The sequence below is a fragment of the Mobula birostris genome, chromosome 2 (assembly GCF_030028105.1).
Source record: "Mobula birostris isolate sMobBir1 chromosome 2, sMobBir1.hap1, whole genome shotgun sequence".
In the NCBI taxonomy this organism is placed as follows: Eukaryota; Metazoa; Chordata; class Chondrichthyes; order Myliobatiformes; family Myliobatidae; genus Mobula; species Mobula birostris.
The window spans coordinates 88,509,295-88,531,269 of NC_092371.1; the positions used below are offsets into that span (position 1 = coordinate 88,509,295).

General features: G+C 38.9%; 2 protein-coding genes across 6 annotated transcripts in view; both read left to right on the plus strand.

Annotated features, from left to right (window-relative positions):
* The first annotated feature begins 1,084 nt into the window (after window positions 1–1,084).
* The window catches only part of cpne1 (copine I), an 83,468-nt gene continuing 62,577 nt past the window's right edge, over window positions 1,085–21,975 (plus strand). For 2 of the 5 annotated variants that reach the window (XM_072244685.1, XM_072244650.1), the window contains exon 1: window positions 12,304–12,391. The gene's annotated coding sequence lies outside the window, so the exon portion shown is untranslated. Of the gene's footprint in view, window positions 1,177–4,008; window positions 4,100–12,303; window positions 12,392–14,366; window positions 14,459–21,975 lie in introns of those variants that run through there. The other 3 variants (XM_072244668.1, XM_072244658.1, XM_072244676.1) reach the window with 3 other exon arrangements.
* Window positions 12,306–19,662, plus strand: rbm12 (RNA binding motif protein 12). Its single transcript, XM_072244637.1, has 2 exons — window positions 12,306–12,391; window positions 14,313–19,662. Exon 2 carries the CDS (start codon window positions 14,338–14,340, stop codon window positions 16,849–16,851), a length of 2,514 nt encoding a protein of 837 aa, XP_072100738.1. The 5' UTR covers window positions 12,306–12,391; window positions 14,313–14,337; the 3' UTR covers window positions 16,852–19,662.

Consider the following 21,975-nt stretch of genomic DNA (forward strand, 5'->3'; position numbering starts at 1 on the left):
CCTGTGTGTGTTTTCCTCCAAATTTCAGCAGGGGTGTCCGCCGTTCTGCTCGCTAAACCGGCCGGCAATAGCTCAATCAGCTGGTCCCTGGAATACACAATGTGACCATGCTTCTGTCCCGCTAATGAGACGTGTCCGAATGTAACTATTTCCAGCACTAAAAACCCAAATAAAACTCTCTCTACTAGCATGTTAGTGAGGGTCATGTTACCGTGAAAACAAAATACAAAAAATAATGTAAGTTTAAAAGTAAAAAGAAAAAGTAATAATACTGGTTGGAATATTGTCAATATTAAACTGGTCAGCGGTGCAAAAAAGGTTGGGGACTCCTGCTAAGTAGACCTATCAGTTTTCTCTGTGGGTGGGCTTTACAGTCGACCTCAAAAATAATGACAGTGTTGCTTGCTGCACTGTTTGCAACAGTGACCTTTCTATTGCCCATGGTGGGTTAAGGCTGTAAAAGACATGTTGAGGTGAGTTTAACAGGTGTCATTCGTTCATCAGCATAGCTAATGTTATTTAAACTAGCTGGCTAGCTGCTAAGGAGCTACGCTATCGATGTCCTACGTGATGAGGCCAAACTCCCTGTAGACTTGCTTAAAGTTTTAATAGAACAAACATGATAATATAAGTACATATTTTAATGTCACATTTTCTGCATATACCCAACTTGGTTTACAGATTAGACAAAATCACTAAACAAAGTATTACATACACCCTTCGAGGTCGACCAAGTCATCCTTGGGAGGGCGATATGGGGTTTCGGGGGTGCTACCTCCCTGAAATGAATTTTTGCAAGGTGGGATGTCTGCCACAGATAGTTGGTGAAATGTGGGAAGCTGGATGCCTAGTTTAAAAGATATTCCAGCACCTGAGACAGAGACGATTAAGTTGTGTACGGTCTTGGTGCACTTCTGAATTAAAACCTGTTGCCCTGTTCCATGCTGCGTGATGGACCGGGCGCCGTGACGGCAGACATGTGGGTGACGTGAGTGGGCTGGGTGGGGCCGGTGACGTCATGGCGCGGTGACGTGGCGGCAAGGCAGTCGGTGCGCGCCATGTTTGTGGAGTGAGGATCGGGCGGGAGCGGGAGAGCAGCAGGCCGTCCGCTCGCTTCACCCTCAGGCCCACCCCCTCTACCTCCCGTATTGTTTGTATTAATTCCCCGTGTCACCGGTAAGGGCTTCGGTAACGCGGCCGGTGCGGGGGGTGTATGTACGGCAAATTAAAAAAACTCAACCAGTGCGGCTTTCGGTCGGAGTTAGGCCGCGGGCTTCACCCGTACTCGGCAAGACTCTCTCTTCCGCCGGTAGAGTCTCCTGTGGAGGCCAGCCCTCTTTCTCAACCACACCCATGGTTGGATGATGCTGCAGCCCTCACCGGTTCATATGTGATGTTTAGCCATCGGTCCCGAAGGTCCGCGCTTTCCCCCTCCCCCTCGAGAGGTGCGCTTTGTGCGCAGGCGCTCTGGGGCAATGGACAAAGAGCTTGCAGTTGCAGCAAGAGGGGCGGTGGGCTCTTCCCCTCTTGGGGTCCTCCCACCACACCTGGGTGCCTCCCAACTCTTCTATCCACGCCCCACTCCTAGGGAGTTTGCCTCCCACACTAAAGGAGGATGGCTGCACTATCCAAACACCTTCCGCCTTTTTAAAAATTCCTTTCTCCTGAAGGGAAATAAATACCCTGGCCACTTTTTAACTGTTCAAGATTCAGAATGTGTCTCATAATCTGCAGGTATTTAAGTGGTTTCATTTTTATGGACGCTGCACCCTTTTGAAAAGCCGAAAGAACTGTTTTATCGTGATCGATGGTATGAATCCCTTCAGTGACTTTCGTGTGTTGGATCATAGAGCCATCAGAATAGTTTAATTTATTTTTTTATGTGTGGGGCAAATTGGGCATTTAGATTATTGCTTTATTTTTTAAAATCTCATGGGCAATGAACTAGGAGTAGAAAATATTGAATAGAAAGTTGATGTATCTCAGTTGTTTGGCCTGTTTGTGATTTCATCTCAAGTTTTATCAGTTTATTACAAATTGCACTTACTGTTGCTTTTTCTTCGTGTAGATTCTTATGACAAAATGGACGTTAGCATTGCTTAAGTTTTGTATTTCAGCTTACAACCTTGTTGTTTTGATGGACTGCTGATTAGTCTCTATGTTAGGTGGTGTTTTGTATATTGATCTTATTTTTTCTGTCTCAAACTTGAAACCCATCTGCATTCTTAGTGATTGAGTTGTTAGATTTTTCGGGGTTTTTTTTTCTGTTGTTGGAATATTTCTTAACGTTGGTAAGATTTTTTTGTGATTAATGTGCTGTGCCTCGTAAGGAACCTAAAGTGCAATATGTAGATGGTTTTGTACTACTTGGTGCTGCTGCTGAGGTACCTCACTGTTGGGAGTAGTGCAGAGTTAGCAGTATTAATGCGTGTAGAAATCATTAGTGGTGATCACAGACTAAATGTAGTTGGCTGCTACAATTTTCAATATGGGCTTTACACACAGGAATGCATCTTGGCATTTGGGTTTGTGAAAGATTACTGTAGTTTCAGGTGCACATTTGAAATTCCTTAGTTTAGAATCAATTGTGTTCTGGTTTTAAATTGAGATGGCTATGGGTAAGTAAGTTTTTTTAATGCAAACTCTTGTTATTGGTGCTTTTGGAATAAATCTGTGTAGTTTGTCTATTTGCAACCCCAGCACAAACTTTATCATTTAAAGCATAGAAGTTCATAGTATTTGGAAAAAACTGCTGCATTTTGGTAAGCTATTGACTCTGATTCCAACTTGATTTGTAGCTAAAAATGAGCACATGGACTTTCAGGTTTATTTGGATAATTTGGCTTTCTGGATAATGTTTAAAAAAAAATTAAATGTCGATTAGAAAGTTGTCTAAGACTCAACTTACTTGACCAGGTTAATGGAAAGATTTCTCTTTCTACTAACTTTAAGAAAAATAATCTGTTAATTCAGTGAATTTGAATTCATAGCCGGAATTACCCTTCTGCACTGTGTTTTCAAATTGGTTCCTGTGGCCATAAGAAACTTACAAGGATAAAACCGAGGTATTGGCTATTTCTGTGCTCAGCCTTTTCTCAAATAAAGTCAAAGAACTGTTGGTTCCTCTTGGCTAACTTGAAAGGCATCAAAGTCAAAGAACAAAATGTTTTTTTCAGAAATTATCAAATTAGAGTGTAGGCAATTCAGGATTGCTGCTGATAATACAGAAGACTTGTACATTGTTTCAAAGAACATCTCAATTTCAGTTCTTTATTTGTATTTCAACTGCATATGTTTTACATGGTTATTATGGTTCAAGTTCCATTGGGGAATCTTTACTCTGCAGAATATTCATTAAAATGCAGGTCAAAGGAAAGTTGATTTCAGATGAAGTATGTTTAAAATGTGTCTGTTTATGGAATTGTAAGTGGTATGGTTAAGGTTGTTTTTTTAAAATTTGGTGCAATTTTTTAGTTTGAAAGCAGATGTTATTAGCAACATCCGTTCTTTTCAAAGGTGCATTGCTTGAAGAACTGAAAAGGTGCTGTTCATTGTCCAAGTGACCTATTTTACATGAAAGTGTGGTGGCTTGTTTAGTTATGGATCTACAGTTTTGTTAGTTATCTTGTAGAGAGGTTCTACAGTCCTGTCCTCTTGGCCTGGGTGCAGCTTGGGATTCCCTGGCCTGATTTTCACTCTCCTGTTGATATTTCTTCAGAGGCTTTTGGTGAATTGTTGAAATAATGGACAAATCCTTGTGTCTGCATGTTTTACCAAAACATTTGTATGTTTATTTTAGAATCAATCTATTTCATGAGTCAATTTGTACACAAAATTGTTGTGCCCACATTTAACCCTGAAGTATTTTGGCAGAATATTTCATTTAAATTTTTACCTTGTATTTGCAAGTGTTTTTAATTGCTAAAGTGATAAATAATTATTTAGGGGAGAATACTTTGTGTGAATTGTTTGGAATTCTGTTGTAAACTTATTTTTCCCATCCAGCTTTTCTTTTAGGCGTGTAATCCTGACCACGTGAATTATTTTGGTCCATTTCTGCTTTCTAATTGCTGGCAAGTGGCTTTGAAAGCTAGAGGAGGTATGTGCTGTATTATTTAGACTGATATGGTTATGTAATGAGCCAATTGATACAGGGGTACACTGATAATTTCAGTTGATGTAGGCTATGTAATAAAAATACTTTAAAATATGTAATGCTTCATGAACAGGAGCCCTAGTTTCATACACGGATAGTGGTGACATTTATAAAATTCCATTTAAAAAAGCGTATTTTTTAATCAAACTAATTGATCTCACTGCAAGCACTTAAACCCTCATTTCCAAAAACAACCAAGGTGCTAAGAACTTTATCATTTGCTGCTAGGTTAGAAACCTCAACTATATTACACGTTAGAAGCTTGATGGAGAAATCGCTGCCATTTACTTTAACAGCTGAATACCTATTACTTATGCAATAGATATTTGTCGATTATTTCACTTACCTTTTGCTCCCGCAATATAATAGTAAATATGATTTTAATATATAGAATATGTTTGATCTTGTGCTGGTAAATCCAAGTGTTTTTAACAATTTAAAAGCACTACCTTCATTCTACCACCCCACTTCCACCTCTCCCCATGAAGGGGTGATTCATAATGCTAAACACAAGAGATTCTGCAGATGCTGGAGATCCAGAGTGCCACACATAAAGTGCTGGAGGAACTCAAATTGGTCAGACAGCATAAATGGAAATGAATTAACAGTCAATGTTTTGGACTGAAACCCTTCGTAAGGACTTTACCGATGAAGTGTCTCGGCCTGAAACATTGACCTTGAAACCTTCATTTCTGTAGATGCTGCCTGACCTGCTGAGTTCCTCCAGCATTTTTGAGTGTTAATCCAAAATTTTATTATTGTGTGGTAACTCTTGTGCTTGCTAAGGTAAAGATGCTGATTAAAGGCACTTCATTGTCATGAGATTTGGTTGTCTTAGGCTAAATTACATAGCTAATCACTGTTGACAGGTGAATGCTTAATTGAAAGAAATGACTGAAGTTAAATTTGTAAGTGTAAAGTTCAAAATCGGTGTGGATTTAAGTCTAGTAACATGTTCTATGTGTATGAGAAATATACAGCTTAAGTTGATTATTAGGCATTTGTTTGCCTTTATTTCAAAATATAGTACAAATTTAATTGTTGAATAAAGTTTGAAATATTTATTGAATTGGATTATGGATGGAATTTTCAATGAGTTTGGGTTTTCCACTTTTATTAAAAAAACAGAATTAGTTCATTTCACCTGTTAAAAAAGTTAGTGACAGAGAAAGTCAAATCCAGTGTGTTCTTATTTTTACTATTTGCTTCAAAGCATATCCAGCTTTGAAATGGGTAATGATTCGTGTTTACATGTGTAGTACACTCAATTTGAGAGAGTGCTTAGTTCTCAGAAGGGCTAAGCTTTTTGGATTATATTGATGGTTAACTAGATTTCTAAATTGATTGTGGAATCGCTAGTTTATTTTCTGCTGTGGTCAAAATATGTGAATAAATTTGTGATCAGTTTTTCCAAAATGTGACATGCACTTGTATTTGCAGCTTTCAGAGATCTGTATCATCTTTGCTGTTATGTCAAAAAGAAATTTTTGGAATTGGAGTTTTAATATTTGGAGCTGAGTTTTAAGTTGAAATTATGTGGTTAAAATTGTTGAATTACAGTTCAACTTTTTGATCAGTTGAATGATGGAGGTTATTAAAAATGAGTATTTGGCAAGGCCTTGTAATTTAGAACCGATAGCGTTTTGTATAAGCATTGACTTTGAGCTTGTTCACTCAAGGGTTTGTTAAGGGTGACGTGTAAAGGAAACACAAGTTTACTGTGCAGCTGATTGTTCTGGCATTGATCTTCCATTTTACTTGCTGTGGCTGTGGTAAAATTGCAAGATTCTAATTTGAGAATGATATGGTTTGCAAATTTGTACTGTTTTGAGAAAATTAAATTGCAATGAATTTTTTTCTAATTGAGTTTCAGATCTGTTTTAAGAACTAAAGCAACTTAGCATAGAAAGACTGTACTGAATGAACCAAGCAGTAATTGTGTTAGTAGCATTTTAATGGCCAGGGGTTCAGTACGATTACTTTTAATATTCATTTAATGCTTGTAAAGATTCTATAGTTGGATTTAAAAGTACTTGCATGAGTGTTGTAGTTACAATTTGGTTACTTTCAAAATGTCCGCAATGACTGAGTTCTTGGGATTGTATTTGTGTTCAGACTTGCTATGTTAAGTAATCAATTTGTTATTGGTGACTATATAGAAACAGAACTTGTACATTGTTTGGAATTTTTCATTGTAGCATTAATTGTATCTGACAAATGTGATTCTCCTGGAATGTTTCAATCTTGTTTTGGGTGTGCAAGAGTAAAACACTGTACTTGGTCATTTGGCTAGAAATGTGGTAATGATGCTTTTTTACTTGGTGACAAATCACTGGATCTTTGGCAGTGTGCATTTTATGTTCATTTTGACTTGATTTGCTTTTGGGATTTACAGCAAAGTTATTTTGAAACAATTGCATAATTTGTAGAATGTTCAAGTATGCAAATTTTTTTTTATCATTTCAAACCACCTTGTAGTTGAAGCTGATTGAATTCACATTGAAGCTTAGCTAGGTTATCAGAGCCTTTATTTAGTGTTGTCACTCTCGGTGTTTCAGTTCACCTGGTTAATCATCTCTCTCCTGTTAATTTGGTTTGATCTGAGGCAATGAAGAGTGGGAAGGAAGATTTTGTGCTTTCATTCTATTACACACAGTCTGGCAATGGCATTACTGCCATTTGAGCACTTAATGTTACCTGTTGGGCTATGACTTGTTCTGAGCAAAGTAGCATTAATAGACTACATAGGCTGACAGCGCAGAAAAGGGCCATTCGACCAACCATTATGTGTTAGTATCTATGTCCTTGCCTAAATCCAGTTATCTAGGTTATCAGCCATGTGACTAGCAGCGACGTCATCCGTGTCAGTAGATCATAGATTCCAGTCTAGGTAGCCAGCACTGCACCACTGAGGGAGTACTGCCTTCGTCAGCTGATGATGCTGCCCTCGTTCTCATAGGGCTTGGCATCCTTTCCTTTCACTTATTTCCCTTTCCCACCCCCCACCAATAATCTTCCTCATGTATCCGTCCTGTGATCTTCCTCACAACCTCCATCCCAATTCTGACTGTAGAAAATTTACAGCAGCTAATGACTCTCATGCCTTTGGAAAGAAGGTGGGGGGAATCCACACAGTAGAAGAGAGAAATGTTAACACTCCACATAGACGGTATGGAAGTCAGTTCTGTCAGCCGGCTGTATTCAGCATTACCTTCTGGGCCATTATGCTGCCACTATTCTGTTTATCTACAGCACAACATACAAGACAAATATTTTGGGGTTAATCGATTTTGTAAACTGATTTAATTAGTTGCTATGATAGTTCACATTGTAGAACACCTACAGTTGACCGGCAAACAATATTACTATATAACACAATCTGCAGCACTGCATCTTCTAAAACCTACTGTAAAGTTCTGCATAAACTATGCCTACATTTCAACCAATGTCGCAAGAACAGCAGATGAGTGTTACTGCTTTGTTGGATCTTTTATGATGCATGACAGTGGTGGTTGTGTTTCAAGAGATTTCTGTGGCTGTGATGTGCTCTCAATTACCAAGGTTGTTGAAGTTACTGCATTTGTGCAAGGTATTTATTGCAGTGTTCACTACAAGCATTTTGATACTATTCTTGGCTCATGTTTGCTATAACAATGCCGTGATGCTCAAATGATCAAAGTGATTTATACAACCTGCACAATGATACCAGTGCATCTTTAAGAAGCAAGTTCAAATTGGGTGTATAGCTCAGATGTGCACTAGCAAAAGGCAGTAGTTGTGCTCTGGTGTGATCGTTGTAAGCAGGTCGCTACATTCTTTTGAAGTGAAGTGGCTGCCAGTGATTGGATGCAGCATGTAATTGCTCAATTTGCATGAGAAAGGACATTTTGCATGATTTAACCATACAGATCTGATAGTACCTTCATTACTTCAAAATAAATCTGGTGGCAGTCTGATTATTTTAACACTGAAATACCAGTACACAAGAAAAATGTGTCTTGCTGTGACTTTGATCTAGTGGTAGAATATGTTACCATGCAGTACTTTAAGTTCTCCCACCAAGTACCCCCACGCAACAACTTGGAAAATCTTTATCTGCAAAGGCACAATCCATAATTGTGCAAAGGTAGACATGTGAATACTTTGTGAACTGATTATATTGTTTTACTGAACTCCTAAAGATTAGTTTGAGAAGACATTTTGCCGTCATGTCTGATAACATTAAATACCTGTTACAACTAAATCTGTCAAATTGAAACTTTGTACGTAAAGTGAAAGAATAATCATGGGGGAGGCCAGTTTTTGTCTTTATCCCCACTAGGGCAGTCACCTTCAGTCCCTTTTCCTTGAAAGCTATTAAAAATATTCTAAACTACTCTGCGTTGACTCAGATTTTCATCGCTTTTTAACTAACAGTACTTAATGACAAAGTCCATGTACAGCCAGTTTCTTTCTTTTCTAAGCAGGTAAGTTTGTAAATCATTAGGAGCAGGGAACATCAATACAAATTTGACAGGGCTTGGTGTTCAGGAAAAGGAGCTGTTTTATAAGGGCTGCCTTAAAGTAGGAAGGTGAAGTCTGTTGTACTTTTCACAAACTAGCAGGGGGCGGGGTGGGAAGAGTTAGGAGTTACAGCTGTATAATACCTGTGTTGTCTCAGAAAATGCAATTAAGTCTTGGATAATACGCTACTCATTGATAAGAAATTTTCACAATTTTGCCGCAATTATTGGTTTTCAGCTGAAGTGAGTTAATTAACCCAGGGTAGAAAGGTGAAAGATTCATAGAGGCAAGTTATTCCTCTGTAGCACAGGGTGAGGATTTGGGAGATGTAAATACCAAAGTGTAGTCTTTGACTGGGAATTTACTTGTAATACCCAAGTTGTAAATGCAGAAAAGACAAGTTCCATTGTGTGTAAAGGCATCGGAATTTATAATGGGGAATTTTGACAAAACTGATTAAAGCCTTTACAAGTCTTCTGTTCTCTCTCTGGCTATCTATCCCATAGGATGATGATGGTTCCTTTCAGTCAGTTAGTGGGGTTTAGGGTACCCCACTCAGTAAGGAACAGCTTGTGCGTGAATGGATTTAGGTGAGTAGGGGGTTGCACAGGTCCAGACCCATCCTCTCGACATCCCCTCCCGGATCCAGCGGCACGGTGAGGGAAGTTCTGTTGCAGTGAATGGCCAGACCAAGCTTTGATACAAGGGATGCCCTTTTTACGCTTCGCAGCACGTGTTTGCTAGATGGCCGTTGACCCTACGAGAGGGTTCATCCGCCCTTTGACAGGTCTTGTTTTTCATCCTGCAGGGTGTCTAGCCACCCTCCTCACCAGGCAAGCCTGGTGGGGAGCCAGTTTAGTTGCCGACCACCCGACCGTGCAACAGGTAGTGCTGGGTTACATGGTACCAGTAGCACTCAGACCAGTGACCTGACAAATCTTCTGTTATGCAATACATGTAAATATTAAATAGATCAAGAAATATGGGGTACTGAAGGAAAATATGCTGATTAGAGTATCCATGGCCTATTGCTTTTATTTCTTATGTGAGAGAATGGGATAAAGAGGAGCATTCCAAGAGTTACTTTTCAAACCTATATTGTAAAGTAGACTGTTTGATTCTGAAATGAAGCCTCAAGTAATGCACATTGTAGCCCTGCAGCTATAACTTTTACTGCAGGTATGAGTTATAATGGTAACATTATTAAAATCTGATCGTGGTTTATGTTTCTATTGCTGATCATGGGGAATGAGAATGGGTCTGGGAAAGTGGTTTGCATTAATCACTTGCAAAATAAGAAATGATTTGTTAGTAATCACGGACACTAATCCCTAGTCATCCTGTAACTAAGTTCACTTTCACTGTGCCTTGTGCATTGACACTGAATGGAAAATTAAGATGAAATTTTGAATCTTCACCTGATTAACATTATCTTAACTCAGAAGCTGTATTATGATTTCTCTGCTACCATATAACCTTTGCTTTTGGGTTCTTTTTAAACCTGCTCTAGATAACTATACATGCAGTTTTTAAAAATAAGTTAATATCTAAATTAAAATTCTTCAGTGAATTACCTTTCCCTACTAAGTCCAAATTTACAGCTAAATGTTCTCTAGCAGTTTACTTGTGTATTGTGGGTTATTACTAGAACCCACACTGCTATTCTCTATTGTTAATCTCCATAGCCCAATAACATAAATGTACCAACTATAGACACAATTATCACTCAAACTAAAACATTTTTTCCAGTTCCTAACTGTGTCCAAAGGATAGCTTCACAGTTATGAATAATCCTTAATGAGAAGGCAGAAGAATGGGTTGAGAGGGATGATAAATCAGCCATGATGTATTGGTAGAGCAGACTCAGTGAGCCCAGTGGCACAATTCTGCTCCTGCATCTTATCAAGGTTAATGCTGTCATTCCAGCTCATTTTCACAAGAACGCTAAATGGGACTGTGGGTAGTTCACTGGCCTTGTTATTCAGTTTCATAGTTGATCTGCCCTTGGTCTCTTCTTATAACCCTCACTCAACATCTCATTCTATATGGTCAGCTGTGTATTTTCCAGAGCTGGTTACTGTTCATGTTAAGCGTAGGCTGTGCAAAAACAAGCAGGAATTTTCAACAATTTAGTGTAGACTTACTAAGTTCCACATGATTGTCATTGAGCAAGGCTTTAAAGTAACACCATGACATGTAAGAAATCAGCAAATGGTTCTTCAGATGTGCAGTGATGTAGTTACTGCCATGTTTTTCACAAAGAGTAAATTACAAGATACCTGTTGATATGCGGAGGTTGAACTCAGACCACATTGCATGAAGAGTTGAAACGAATTGTGAATAATTTGTGGATTCTTGATTTTATTGTTTTCATGGCATTGTAATAAATCACAAGTAGCAAACTCGCCAAAATGTTGGTAGATTGTGGTCATACAGCGTAGAAGGCCTTTCATGAAATGCAGCTATCATGTTCCTTCATTCCCATTTGTTTAGAACAGGGGTTCCCAATCGTTTTTATGTCATGGACCTCTGCAATTAATCGAGGGGTCTGTGGACCCCAAGTTGGGAACCCCTGGTTTAGAACAACATGAGGGAGTTGTTTTTTACAATTTAACGTCTTCCCAGTTTTTAAGCCACGATTAAATTTCCAGCAGTTACTTGTGGAATTCTGCCAAATTGAAGAATCTATTCTGTCTTCCTGTATCGAACGGGTCGTTAGTATGCTGTGCCTGGTGAAGTGAGTACTTTCTCAGGTAGTGGTTAGCATGACACTATTACAGCTTGAGACATCAAAGTTCAATTCTGATGCTGACTGTAAGATGTTTGCACATCCTTCCTGTAAGTGCTCCTCCTGTGGTTTCCTCCCACATTCTAAAGACATACTGCATAGTAAGATAATTGGTCGTTGTTAATTGGCCTGTGATTGGGCTAGGGTTCAATTGGTAGGTTGCTACATGGTTTGCGCTGTATCTCTAAGTAAAATCTTTTACATGTCCTCTATCGCAGATGTAGCTGAATTGCACAGAAGAGAGCTTCTAGGTTTACTCTGAACAAGTGAGTGAGTTAGGATAATTGAAGCTGTTACAGTATTAACAGGGTATTTTAAGTGCCTCTTAGGTACATGGAGCTTAGAAAAATAGAGAGCTATGCGCTAGGGAAATTCTAGGCAGTCTCTACAGTAGGTTACATGGTTGGCAGAGCATTGTGGGCCGAAGGGCCTGTAATGTACTGTAAATTTCTGTGTTCTATTAAGCTCAGCAATACCTAGCTTTTGGCACAGTTTGCCCTAGTAAGGCCACTTGATCAAAATAATAGAGCTGCACCCCAGCAAAGTGAACTTCAGGAGCAAAAATTTAATGTGGGTAGAACCATAGACATTTGCTGAATGGATTTCCTCCTGAATTTTAACACACTAGTTGAATCTGGAGGCTTGTGATTAAGATATTGAAATTACAGAATTCTGCAAAAAAATTAGGGAAGAAGTATAAGGGTCGCAGTTGTGTAATGTGGGATGCTGTGCGGAATTGTGAAATGTTTAGTTTGTACTGATTCGGTCTTGTGTGGTGACATTTGTATACACAGCAATAGCCTGATTGTATTGTTTATTGCAGACATTGATTTGTCATCCCATTTATTCTTTCTGCAGTCTGTAAAGTTGATTTAAATTGATTGACAACAGGATTGGCTGGTGTCCTCAGCTGCTTAAGGGAAACTCTTCTATTTTGGTCACAGGTAAGATTCTCTTCTGTAAAGGTTGTTTAGAGGTATAAGCCTTCTAAAGGCTCCATGGTAGTTGTATCAAATTTTAGTTGAAACACTGAAATTTAGTTTTAATTGGTGTTGAAAATAGCAAAGCCTTCAGGATCATTTTTGTTTTAAATAAAAGATTTGTTATTTTTGCTCTTGTTTCTGTAGTTGGTTTGAAACAAAAAAAACTTAGATTTTACCACTTTTAGGCTAGCATTAGTTTGAAGTGTGTGGTAATTTGGGTTTTAATCTGTTCTCTGCATCATCCTTATTTGAATGCATTGGTTTGCAGGACCACTGATATCTTTTAAAAATTGCAGAATTGGCTTTTTACCATAATAAGCACAAATCTTTACTTATCAAGAATTCAAGTTTGCTGTACTTTGAGTTTGAAAAATTACTTGAAATACATTATTCTTTCAAGTTGAGATTTCTCCCAGATTTAAAACAGAACTTGTGGTTTGAATAGGGTAAACTGTATTTAAATTTAATGTTATATATTGGCATATCTATGAAAAAAAATTACATGTAAACAATAATCTGAAAATCAACCAACATGAGAAAATATGCAGATGCTGGAAATCCAGAGCAATACACATAAAATGGAGAACTCCTGATGAAGGGTCTCAGCCTGAAACTTCGACTGTTTACACTTTTCCACAGATGCAGCCTGTCCTGCTAAGTTCCTCTAGCATTTTGTGTGTGTTGATCTGAAAATCAAATGAAAATTACATGTCATAGTTACACTTCATGGAAATCAGGCCCTTTGGCCCAGCTCAACCATGCCAGTTGTTATCCAGTGAGCTGGTCTCATCTCTCCATATTTGGTCCATAGACCTCTTCTTTGAAGCTAAACTTTTCCTTAGCAAAACTTGATCATTCTTTCCACTGTTTGTTTTTTTTCCTCATCTGATCCAATATTGGAACTAGCAGAGTTTTATTTCCAACTAAATACTGAAATGACCAAACTCATTTTTGTCTCACTGCCAAGACTGTTCTGTTTTCCCTCTCTGACCATTATCTTGAGGAAAAACTGGACTTTTGACCATTGCTTCATCTACTTAAGTTTCTAGCACTTGTTCATCTTCACCAAAACTGCCTACTTCCACCCCTTGAAATACTACTTTCCACCCTGCTCCAAGTCTACTTTTTTAATGTTGCTCCAGCAGCATTCTCTACTTCAGTCCCTTTGTAAATTTGTGTTTGGAAAGCTGTGGACCCATCCCATTCACTCTTTGCCTAGTGCTCAATCACCTGCACTAGCATCTGATTAATTTTGCCCAAATTTTAACAAGTTGTTATATTCACTTAACATTTCCTCCTTATCGATAATTTCTCCCGCCCTACAGATCTGAGTTCATCTTTATGCTTTAAAATTCCTTTAGAAACCACCTGTCCTTCCCACTTTACCTCCCTCTTCTGCCTCTTCCTGCCCTTCACTCTCTTTCCAGAGATCCCGGCTGCTCCCCTCTCCTCTTCTTGTCACTCACAAATCCTTCAGTTTTAGATCCTAAATCACTTGGGATACTTAAGATACTTTTGTATTTAAAACCACAATCTACTGACCAGGCTTCTAGTTTGATGATTTGATTTCAAATTTGCCTGACATTGTTGGTTTGAACTGCCTGGGAATGATTTTATTTGGTTAAATATGCAACTTGGCATAGTGTGTTGATTCATTTCTGTTGTTTCTGCATTAAATTGCTATGTAGTTAAATTTTGGGTCATGTATTTATGCATGTTGGAACTCTGATTAATGCGGTGTTTGTTAAATCCATCCATGCCTTGGCTTCTGTGCGCAGAATTTGATGGTTTTACTGTGATGGCCTTTTGTATGCTTTACATTCTAGTTAGGCTGGTTTTGTTCTAACAAGTCTGATGTAGTTCGTGCCTTTTTCGTCTGCAGGTGTTTGTTGTTGATTGAGTTCAGCATGGCCGTGGTCATCCGCTTGCAGGGTCTCCCCATTGTGGCGGGGACAATGGATATCCGCCATTTCTTCTCTGGATTAACCATTCCTGATGGTGGCGTACATATTGTAGGTGGTGAACTTGGTGAGGCTTTCATCGTTTTCTCCACAGATGAAGATGCGCGGCTTGGTATGATGCGTGGTGGGGGCACAATTAAAGGATCCAAAGTGTCACTTCTACTGAGTAGTAAAACTGAAATGCAAAATATGATTGAGCTCAGTCGTAGGCGTTTTGAAACTGGTAATGTGGATATGACCCCAGTGGGCTCCAGCCGGCCAGGGCCACCTAGTAATACTAGTCTGAGTGGAAGGGGTAATTTGCCCACAACTATGGCTAATCTAAACACTCCCACCATGGTTACCACCACTTCCTCATTACATGAGGGCTTGAGCAGTAAGAATGTGCCGACATTTTCTGCTGCCAGTGTTGGAAGTACACCCTCAAGTCTCAATCCCACTTTCAGTAGCCCTGGGTTTACTATGGGATCAACCATGACGAGCAGTATGCCACCGTTGAATACTATGAACTCTGTACCCCCTCTGCCACCACTTCCTCCTTTACCTACAATGCCATCACTACCACCTATGCCTTCAATTCCTCCAATTGGTATTTTGCCAACACTGCCACCAGTGCCTCCCCTTCCTCCCATAGCGCCTCTTGCTCCTATCCCCCCCATGCCACCTATACCCCCTATACCAAGCTTGCCACCTATGCCTATGAATGCAGGTAGCACTCTCCCTTTAGGAAGCTCTGGACCCAGTGGAATGAATGGCTCTGGGTCTGCTCTGGGCATCAGTAGTAGTATAGGTTCCATGTATATGGGTCCTTTGGGTTCCTTGAACCCCCTTCACCCCTTGAACTCCCATAGTTCGTTGAGTAAAGGACCACCACCCATCAATCCAGATGACTTGTATGTCCATGTCAATGGAATGCCATTCACTACAATGGAATCGGATGTGAGAGATTTTTTTCATGGACTTCGAATTGATGCAGTGCACATGATGAAAGACCATTTAGGACGCAATAACAGAGATGCAATGGTGAAATTTTATGGCCCCTCGGACACTTTTGAAGCTCTGAAACGACACGGAAAAATGATGATGGGTCAGCGATTTGCCAATGTCTTCCCTGCAACAGAGAGACAATGGTTGAATGCTACTGCTGGCTTCAATGTACCCAAAAGCATGGGCCCTCCACCAAGCCTAGGGCTTTATGGACAAAACCTGCCACCATTTCACACATCGCGGTCTGAATCTCCAAGCCGACGTGAGCGATCCCGGTCACGTTCTCCTCATGAGAAGGAATACTGTGTCTATTTAAAAGGTTTACCATATGAAGCTGAGAACAAGCACATCATGGAATTCTTCAATAAGCTGGAGGTCATAGAGGATAGCATCTACATAGCTTATGGACCTAATGGAAGAGCAACTGGTGAAGGGTTTGTGGAGTTTAAAAATCCCACTGATTATCAAGCAGCATTGTGTCGTCATAAGCAGTACATGGGTAATCGTTTCATCCAGGTGCACCCTATTACCAAAAAGGCAATGTTAGAAAAGCTGGAAATTATTTCAAAAAGAACACACAGTTTTGTGCAGAGTGAGCAAAAGAGAGAAGTAACAGTGAAATCAGAGGAAGCATGTGGTTCACCAAAAGTATATGGCCACATATGGAATATACCATATAATGTAACCAAAGGTGACATGTTTCAGTTTCTGGAGGGTATTGGACTTGCAGAAAATGGTGTCCAGATTCTTGTTGATTGTAATGGTCAAGGACTGGGGCAAGCACTTGTGCATTTCTTAAATGAGGAAGAAGCACAGAAAGCTGAACGACTGCATCGCAAGAAACTAAATGGACGCAATGCATTTCTCCAACTAATCACTCTTGAGCAAAAGCAAGAAATGGAGACAAATCCACCATTTCAAACCAAAGGTCAGAAGGGTACAAGCCAAGGGAGTCTCGATACTCCTTTCCTCCCAAGTGTTGGGGGAGAGAAAATGTTTTCTCCTAGTGGTAGTTCAGCTAATCTTAATGGCCCTGCACCACCATTCAACCCTGTGAGTTCATTTAGTGGATCAAGCACCCTATTTGGTCCTGGATCAGTTCCTACATCTGGGGTGAGTGGAAGTACTGGTGATGGTCCAGTGGGGGGAACTACATTTGGAGGCAGCAGTACAAGTAATTTTCCTACGCCAGGGGTTGAGCCGACATTTGGAAGTGGTCCGTTAAGCACCAATAGTCCAACAGTTGTTAAAGTTCAGAATTTGCCCTTTAAAGTGTCTGTGGATGAAATAGTGGATTTCTTCTATGGCTACCGTGTTATTCCAGACTCTGTGTGCCTGCAGTTCAATGAACAAGGCATGCCTACAGGTGAAGCAATGGTTGCTTTTGAGTCCTGTGATGAAGCAATGTCAGCAGTTGTTGATCTCAGTGATAGACCAATGGGCTCACGGAAGGTTAAACTAGTCTTGGGATAACCCTGAATTTTAATCACACTGTTGCTGAGAAGCTTGCCCTTGGCACAGCCCTTTAATAGTGAGCTTGTCTGAACTTCTGCCTGATGAAGTATACTTTGAAAGTGTTTGCAGCTGACTTTATGACCCAGATTATTTTGAATCCAATGAAAAATTAGGTGTCGAGTGGAAATTTTAAGTACACACCACTGATAGTGTAGACCTAGCAGAAGTGGATGTTTTCTATAGACTTATGGAACTGTAGCTTACTCATACTATAGGCAAACACAGATGCATACTAGATGCTAATACTCATTTGTTACAATGCAATTATTTTAAAGTTTCAGCACCCTGAATGGAACAAAGCTCTGATACCACATCAAATACAAATATCTATCTTCTACTTGGAACTGATACACAGAGCTAGTCCTAAGTTGGGCAGTTTTTTTTCCGAAGTGATGTAAATTATAGTATTTGTGCACTTGGGGTGTTATTGTCAGCTGCTAATAGATGCAGTGAAATAGTAGGAATTAGGGTACAAATCAGTTGAAAATTCAGTTCTTAATGTGCATGTTGACCCTCTTGTTCTGGGCATGGTATGTTTATTTTTTTTAAATCTTTTGAGTTTGAGCAAAACCAATCTCTCTCATCTCTGTACATGCAGAGCAAACTGCAGGTTAAGTTGTTTGACTTGTGTTCAAAAGAAACATGCTATTGTGTGATCCTTGGCTGGACATAATCGTTTATAGAATTTACTGATGTGCTAGTTACCTAACTGTTCTGCTAGTACCCACACTGCTCACATGAGGAATACTTTGACTACTGCCTACCAGTACCATACAATGTTGACCACGGTAGTAATCTGCATTAATAGTTCTATTAAAATAGTTTTAGTATTTCTTTTCAAATTAACTAACCCAAAGATCCGATGCATTGTTGTAAAACATGTTTTAAAGTTCTGCTGCAAATTTATTCCCCTTTGGCACTGAAAAAGTAGGTGATGTTCATACCAGTGTGGGGTGCTAGTAGAAATTTAGTGTACCTAGCATTGGAAATGTATTTGTTAGCGGATGTGCTGGGTAGACACAGTGCCCTGTACTAGGAAATGCTGTACAGTCTTGTTAATGACCCATAACTCAATTTTACTGTATGATATCATAAGCTTTTTGTAAAAGATACAAAATGAATCAGTAAGAGTGATGCCGTTTTTAAAGACAATAAAACAATGCGTATTACTTGTTTGAATTTAATGTTTTTTGCAAATGATGTTGAAGGGAGAATCTGAAAATCTGTGCAACACTACACTATACAGTTGGGGTTGGCGGGGGGGGGGGGGGGGAGAAGAGAGAAAGAAAGGACTTAATTGGTCCACTGAGCATTTGTAACAGGTCCCAGTACATTTTGGGATTTTGTATCCTTCTAACTTTGTTTCAAGGTTTCACTCTCTGTGTAGTGTACCAGTTTATTTTAAAGGGTGGGTTAGTGGTCTGGAATTTGGAACCCATTGGTCTCTTTAAAGAGCACAGATGTAACAGGATTCTAATTGGCAGTAGTAGCTAATGGTAAAGCTGCTGAAATCTTCTGCTGATCAATCCCCAAGACAACTCAAGAAATATAAACCCTAGGTCTGCTCAGTGGACTGATGTAAAAAGTTCCTAAAACTACGTGTAAGAACTATTGTAAGAACTGCGTTCTTTGTGTAATCTGGATATCTGCAGATGCAACATATTAAGCTTTGTATTGGCAAAGTTGCATTTAAAAATTAACTTTGTAATTTGCAGACTGATGAATTTAACATTTACATCTATCTATTTGGTGAGATCAGTAGGCAAAGTTTTGAACTTAACCATGATGTAAAAGAATAAGTTGTACATACACCTTTATCTTTTGCAGCTTTCTGTCAATAAAATGCATTCCGTGATAAATAAACGAAACAACTCCTTTTAGGTTTAGATGTAAAGCTCTGTGTTGCTTTTATTTTATGAACCGCCATGCAAATGGCATATTTGTTGGCTGCCTTTTTGATTATTATATTTTGTGTGAAATAGTTACAGATATTTTAGTGTGATGGCGTGTTGAGAATGAAGTTGTCCAATATTGATCACAAGTATGGGAGGACTATTACTCACCTAACGTCCCATTGATCATCTGAGCTTAATATGAATCTAAAATAATGAGATAATGTTTTGAGTTTCTTCTCGTATGATCACCAATGACAGTGATAATCCAGGTGAAGATTTTTATTGCTGTCCATCGTTGGGTTGAAAGAATCAACGGTGAAACTCTCCACACTCAATTCAATGTTTTGTTTAAAGTCCCTGCTGATGGTCTAGGAGAGTTTCTTGCCTCTCCTCACCAGCTTCTTTTCAGCCTTACAATCCTCTCAATTCTGCTGAAGGAGCAAATTTAACACTCATCCTTTTGTTGATGTGATATCAAGAGAAGATCCTCTGATGGCTAGACTAGATTTGATTAATTCTGAGGAATACTAACTACTTTTATAGAGGATATGCAATAGGCAGAATTTCTTGTTGTCAAAATAGAATGAGTGAATTTTTTTTTTGTCTGGCTTGTTCTTGTATGGTATCTCAATTTTCAATTCTCAACAAAGTTGTACATATTTACCTAAAATTGGCATTTTGTTTGCTACTGTTGTATGATCCTTAAAATGCATATATAAAATGATAGTAACTTGTAATTACATGTGTTTAAATTGCTTGTGTCTGATTTACTTTGCCTGCTCATTGACATTGCTGGAAAGACTCTGGTGTGCTACCACTCAACATTATGCAGTTCCCGATTGTTTTCTCTCTGAATTAAAAGGCATTTTGTGCACCAGATAGTCTGGATTCATTGCAAACCTTTTTACATGGTCATTCACTTGTCAACGGCCCTTTGTGCTTATGTGGAATACATAGAGTGCCTCTCTCAAAAATACATTGGTTGTATACTGGCAAACTTGCTGAATTTGATCATCAGCAGAATGGGTATTGGTTCTAAGTATTGGTTTTAGATAATTCCAGATACACTTGTCTATTTCTTGAGCTTGTTCTGTGTATCCAACCTGGCACAGAAAGGTTACCATTTCAAGGTATTATCCTGTAAAAGTTGATTTTCTTTAATAATCCAGTGCTGGCTGGTATTGCTAATTGTTTGTCTCAAATGTGCAAAGATGGAATATGATTAAATAAAGCCATGGTATTTCTCAATGTGTTCAAACAGTGTAGATAAAAACTGCTTTGGTAATCTTGTGAATGAAACTCACCAGAATACTTTGCAACACTAGTACTATTTGATTATAGTATTGATTGGTGAACTGCTTTGTATTGACTTTTGTTCAGTACAAGTATGAGCTGATGAGCCATTGAATTATCAATATATCACAGTGACACGTGCGGAGTCATCGGATCAGCAGGAATGTACCCAATTAATCAAGTGTAAAACTTGATATTTGTATGAAGGAAGTTTACTGAGGAGTAATCTGACTATGCAAATCGTTCTCTTTTTATGTGCTACTGTGAGTTGATGCCAGCTCTGCCTTCGAGGCTCTGAAATTTGTAATCTTTGGCTTAGAATTGGCTGCCATGTGAAATTCCTGCATTTTGATTACTGTGTATCGGCAGTAATCAGACTTACAAAGACATTGTGCTGATGAGAAAGCTGGGCAAGGTAGGTTGATGGATGTTTGAGGAGTTGAATGCATTCAATAAGTTTGACATTCACTTGTATCTTGGACAGAAGTTTTTTTTAAAATTCAGAATACAAATGAAATTGTAAGCAGCTTTGCCACTGAACGGTGGAAGTTTGCACCATACATATCAAACATTACACCTGTATATGGCTTCAGCTAAAGTAAGACAACCATGTAGTGTAAAAGAGTGAAGGCTATAAACTGGGGATTACAGTTCCCTCTTACCCTGCAGGACATTAGTAAGTAATTTGGATGTTTTTTGTCCAATAACATTCTTGATCATTTTGACTGGTTTCGTTGCAAAATTCTCAGATAACTTTTGTTGGGAACTTGAGTGACTGAAATCGCACAATATACTGGCATTTCCACTGTACAGCCTTTGGATGTGAGGCATGGTTACTGCAGATCCTGGTGTGCTGGTGAAGTAATGCATTTGGAATTGACAACAGTTTTGCTCTTTGATTCCAGTATTATTTCCTATAGCAATTATCCCATAAAATCGAATGTTTTAATGCATACTATAACCTTTGAACTATGCATTTGAACCGACAAAGAACTGAAGTACAGCTGAACAAATCCTATTTGGGAGAACTGGAGGATCTATATATCTGGCTGGTGCATCATTTGCAAGGTGTGGTATACAGTCTTCTGCCACTATTAGTTATACAACCCAATCATCAAGGACCCATCTGCAGTAACCCCGGTGCCCTGTACTCTACCTGTAGCTTTTCATGCATGCAAGTGCTCATCTAAATACATTTTAAAAAACCTATGGTGAAAAAAGTCCTACAACCCCCACCTAGTGAAATATTCCTTCATTAAATCCCTCCAAATCTTCCACCATTGTACTTGCATTGTAGACTTGGGAGGAAAAGTTTCTCACCATCTATATACCACGTTTTTGTGTACAGTGGATTCCGGTTAATTGGTACACATCAGAACAGTACATTTGTTCCAATTAAGCAGCTACCTCAATTAGCCAAAGTTTCATGGAAGCAGTTTTCAGCAGTTCTAAAAAATGCAAACTTGTTTAACTGAATAACAAATTAGAACACTATTGATACTACTATAGCACTATAAAAATGGTTTGGCTCTTAGTAGTTATTGACAGAGAAATTCATCTGCCGTATTCTTTAGATTAACTGTAAATGAACGCAATCAGCACAAGCACTTAGTGTAGATGGTGGCCTGCCATCACACAATGATTGCATGCTCCAAATCTTTATTTTTATTGTAACATTCAAGATAATTATTGATACCTTCACATTCTTTGTAGTTTCTAACTGGAAGTAGTGAAATTGTTTCATTTTCACTCCCCACCGTTTCTGGTATCTCCAAGCCTGAATGCTTGAAAACACAGTGCGCAGTTATTTTGTGTGTATCGGAATTGTCTTACTGCTCATTTCTCACCAACTATCTGGACAATTTTTTTTTGTTTTGAACACAAACACATAACT

Bases quoted from the DNA above. Each gene is read 5' to 3' on its own strand.
- rbm12 (XM_072244637.1), top strand. From the start codon at position 14,338: ATGGCCGTGGTCATCCGCTTGCAGGGTCTCCCCATTGTGGCGGGGACA.